This window comes from Silene latifolia, chromosome Y, assembly GCF_048544455.1.
Source record: "Silene latifolia isolate original U9 population chromosome Y, ASM4854445v1, whole genome shotgun sequence".
Classification (NCBI taxonomy): domain Eukaryota; kingdom Viridiplantae; phylum Streptophyta; class Magnoliopsida; order Caryophyllales; family Caryophyllaceae; genus Silene; species Silene latifolia.
In genome coordinates this window covers 192,203,073-192,207,613 of record NC_133538.1, presented here as the reverse complement: position 1 = coordinate 192,207,613, position 4,541 = coordinate 192,203,073, and the positions used below count along the sequence as shown (strand labels likewise).

The 4,541-nt window shown below is 41.7% G+C and overlaps 1 protein-coding gene across 1 annotated transcript; it reads left to right on the top strand.

The window, feature by feature from the left end:
* The first annotated feature begins 3,230 nt into the window (after nt 1–3,230).
* Nucleotides 3,231–3,908, top strand: LOC141629700 (uncharacterized). Its single transcript, XM_074442669.1, has one exon. It carries the CDS (start codon nt 3,231–3,233, stop codon nt 3,906–3,908), a length of 678 nt encoding a protein of 225 aa, XP_074298770.1.
* Nucleotides 3,909–4,541: the final 633 nt, after the last annotated feature.

The following is a 4,541-nucleotide window of genomic DNA, read 5'->3' as shown; positions in this document are numbered from 1 at the left end:
TCGAAAAAAAAAAATTTGGAAAAATAATTTTCGAAAAAATAATTTCGTGATATTATTTTGTATAGTGCGTGATATTGTTTTATGGACTCATGGACTCAAATATTTAGGTGGACTCACCGGATCCTACCTATATATATATATATATATATATATATATATATATATATATATATATATATATATATATATATATATATATATATATATATATATATCATTAAAAAAATAAACTTAACAACAATAATGACAATCAAGAATAAGACATGTTCCGGGTGTGATTCCGGAGCAGGATTTGTTACCACGTAAGCTTGTTGAATGATGTCTTTGCTTGACTCTTCCTTTCGCTCTTTCCTGTTTAAGATGAACAAACTGAGGGCTCGACTTGATACCGAGCGTACTCACTCCGACGCTCAAGTCAGTAAACTTAAAGAGATTAAGTTGTGTGTTACTTGGCAAAGTATATTGTAGAGAGATAAGGGAGTTTATACCAGATTAATAGTGAGTTTTAGGATGAATTGTGGATCGTTTTCTCAATGAGGATTGAGGAGTATTTATAGACTTTCACCTTTTGTCACGTAGTGGCCAAGTGGCCAAGTGGATAGCAGGTGGAAAGACTGTTCTACCCTCGGCCGAGGGACCCATGGCAGGCCGGCTGGCCTGGTTGACTCCTTGCCAAGGGGACTTGGATGTGAGTACGCGGATATGCCTCTCGGCCGGCTAGTTGCCGAGACCGAGACCCAAGTGACAGGCCGACAGGCTATGTCGGTTAGGCTGTCTAATACGTTGACTTGCTGTCTTTTGGCTTTGACCTTGCTCAATATGTTGACTCGGTCAGCGGGTGCAGAATATGCCCCATCAAGACAAAATAAACATTATCACCAATATATAACTATTGTCAACAAGTAATATTTTTTCTATGAATTGGGTCCTTATCACTCCATCCTAAACCCATCAATTTACGTTTCAAGTCACTAGCAAACATGCACTTGTGATTTATTAATGAGGAAAAAATTCGGCAGCAATTCCCCTTTGTTCTCCAAATACACAATGTAGAATAAATAATTACTCCACATATGCATTTAGAGAACATTAAGGGAATTGTCACCGAACTCTTTCCTCATTAAAAAATCACAAATACATGTTTACTACCTAAGTGACTCGAAACGTACAAAGACAGTTCCAAAACAGGGACTATTCAAAAATTACTCCTTTTGGACAAATTACTCCTAATGAGTAATTTTTGAATGGGTACTAGGTTAATATATGAATAAATTTTTTTAACATTGATGCGTGCATTTTACATAGACTTTTACGGTCTCTTTTGGCACGCATTTCTATGTATTTGAGTGATATTATGTCATTTCATACCCCGAATAGTCTACTTTGTTCTGTTTTGCATTATTTGCAGGTACGAACCGGAATGACTAGAAATCAGCCTATTTGAGGTCCCCCAAGCTTACTTAAGAGAGTCGGCGTGAAGGCATCCAAAGGAATAGGAGAACACACAAGAAGTTAAGACCTTTCGATCGAACTCCCAAATTAGCTCGATCGAGAGGCATGAGCTTCAAGAATCCCTCGATCGAGATGTCCTGTTCTCGATCGAGTGAATGCGAAGGTGAAGGCCTCGATCGAGATGTCCTGTTCTCGATCGAGGGAGATACTGAGGGAAAGCTCTCGATCGAGCAACTGTGTAGTTCGATCGAGAGGCCACGCGCTGATGGGCTTTGGATCGGCTGTGTTGTTTTATATGCCTTGTTTCTTTACTATTGTTTTGATATAAATAGGCAAGGAATACTAGAGACCTATTTTCAGATTTTAGGACGAAAAACGGAGACGGTTGCTTTAGTTTTTGGATCGGAAATACTTTTCATCGCCATTTCTCAATTCTTCCTTCGTTGAACTCGGTATTATCTTTAATATAGTTTCAGTTCAGTTTCACTTATTATGTTATCTATTGTTATTTGTGTGCCATTATTGTCCTCTATTTCGATCATGAATAGCTAATCGCATTGCTAGGATTTAGGGTAGCCATGGCGTAGGAAGGACGAATTAATTAGAGTACCCGTAGTCTAGTTGTATGCATCTGCTGCTTTAATATCTTTTAATTGTTTGAGTCGACGCACTCAATTAACTGTCTCGATATCCCCTTCTTCTAGATCGAAAGATTGGAAAAGGAGTAGTTCTGCAGCGTTTCATTAGGATCTTTGCTAGCTAAGGCGAAAGCTAAACTAGTATTGCCTAGGGCGAACTAAGGACCGAAAGGTGACGTTTATTACCCACAGCGTGAACTTAAGGCATTTACGATTTAGTCCGGACTTTAGAAGCCGTGGTGAACCGACAATCCTAGTATTTTTCTCTCTTATTCATCTCTACTTTATTTCTTTCTCGTTCCTTTTACTCTCTCCTTTGCTCGTAGTTTCTTAGAAAAACAAACAACAAACCCCCCATTTTGGTTACTTTCGACAGACTTAGTTGACTATAGGATTCCCATCTCCCTGTGGATTCGACCCGACTTCCCTAGCTATTTATAGTATAGGCTTGTTGGCTTTTATTTTTGGTGTTGAACGACACGCATCAAATTTTGGCGCCGTTGCCGGGAAGGCGGTGCAATTTTATAGTTTCTTTGTTTGTCTTTTGTCTCCGGGAATTTATTCCTTGAGACAGTTCTCATTCTTGGCCCGAGTGTTTTTGTGCTTACAGGTTATAGTTCAACTATTGAGGTCATTTGTGGAAGATGTGGCGAATGGGGACACAGTCCCTTTTCATGTATGGCTACGTCCAAAAGCGTTCTAGCCTATCGGAAGATTAGGCAAGGAGGCCCTTCCCTCGAGTGAAATGACGAAGAATTGCTGAAGGGTGGTCGATCGAGTGAACTTACCTCTCGATCGACCAATGCTGAGGAAGCAACCACTCGATCGAGAGACTGTACCTCTCGATCGAGTAATCTGCACGATGAAACCTCTCGATCGAGAGAGGTTAGCAAGAAAAGCTCTCGATCGAGCACTTCTGAGCCTCGATCGAGCACTTCTGAGCCTCGATCGAGAGAAGCTGAGCCTGCGGAAACGCATTCCAATGCTGACCGTAGTGGGGTGCCCTCCTGTGCTGCGAGGGTGTCGAGAACTGATAAAGGAAAAGAGAAAGAAGAGGACCCACTTCCTATGGTTAAGGTCCCTTACCCGAGTCGATTACGCGACACAAAGACGGAGAGACAATTCCGCAAATTCGCGGATATGGTAAGAAACATTCAGGTAACTATTCCTTTTGCTGAGTTAATTACCCAAATACCTCCTTACGCAAAATTTATGAAAGATATTATTACGCGTAAGAGGGAATTTGGAGAAACAGCTACTGTCGCTTTCATGGAAGAGTCTAGTAGTCTAATTTCAGGAAAGTCTCCCCCTAAACTGAAGGACCCCGGTAGTTTCTCTATTTCTTGTGTTATAGGAGATATGGTGATAAATAGGGCGCTGTGTGACCTTGGAGCTAGTGTCAGTGTCATGCCCTATTCTATCTTTTCTAAGCTTAAATTGGGTCACCTAAAAATGACCAATATCACCCTACAGATGGCCGACAGATCGGTTAGACGGCCCTTAGGTATCTTAGAGGATGTGCCCGTTAAGGTGGGCAAATTCTTTATTCCAGTGGACTTTATTGTATTAGATATTGCTGAGGATACCCGTACCCAGATTATTCTGGGTAGACCGTTTTTGTGTACAGCTGGAGCTATTATTGATGTCAAACTCGGGCGTTTGACTCTAGAGGTAGGGGATGATTTGATTACGTTTAGTCTGCCCGAGACCTTGTCTAGACCAATGATAGAGGATACTTGTTATTCTGTTGATATTGTTGATGAGTCTGCTTACGAGTTTTGGTCGGATTCCTTAGTTAAGGATCCGCAGAGTCTTTGATGTTTCTAGATGAGTATGCGATTTTTCGGATGACGAGGATGATGTTGAGGAGCTGCGGGAATTACTACGGATCGAGATAGAGCTGTCGACGTTCAGGTGGAACAGGTAGAGAACTTGGCACACACTTTGTGCTCGGTCGAGTAAAGGTCCCCGAGCGTAAAGCTCTTCCCTCTCTCCTTAAGTATGCCTTTCTTGATGATCGAGCGGTTCCCGGTGATTGTGAGTACTAAGCTCAACGACGAACGCTTAATCGCTTTATTGACTGTTCTTAAGAGAAATAGGAAGGCGATGGGATATTCATTGGATGACCTTAAGGGCATCAGCCCTGATGTCTCCATGCATAGGATTGAGTTAGAGGATGATCACAAACCTTGCGAGACGGTCGTGAAAGGCAATCAAGATGGAGGAAGTTGTGACGGTGAGGAGGTTGAAACTACTCGACGCAGGTATTGTTTATTCAGTTGGGAATTCTAAATGGGTAAGTCCCGTTCGGGTGGTACCTAAGAAAGGAGGTACCACGGTGTCCGAAATGAAAACAATGAGCTAATACCTACTAGACTAGTGACCGGGTGGCGGATGTGTATAGATTATCGGCAATTAAATGCCGCCACCAAGAAAGATCATTTCCCCCTT

Excerpts from the sequence above, each read along its gene's own strand:
- LOC141629700 (XM_074442669.1), top strand. The coding sequence starts at position 3,231 with ATGGTAAGAAACATTCAGGTAACTATTCCTTTTGCTGAGTTAATTACC.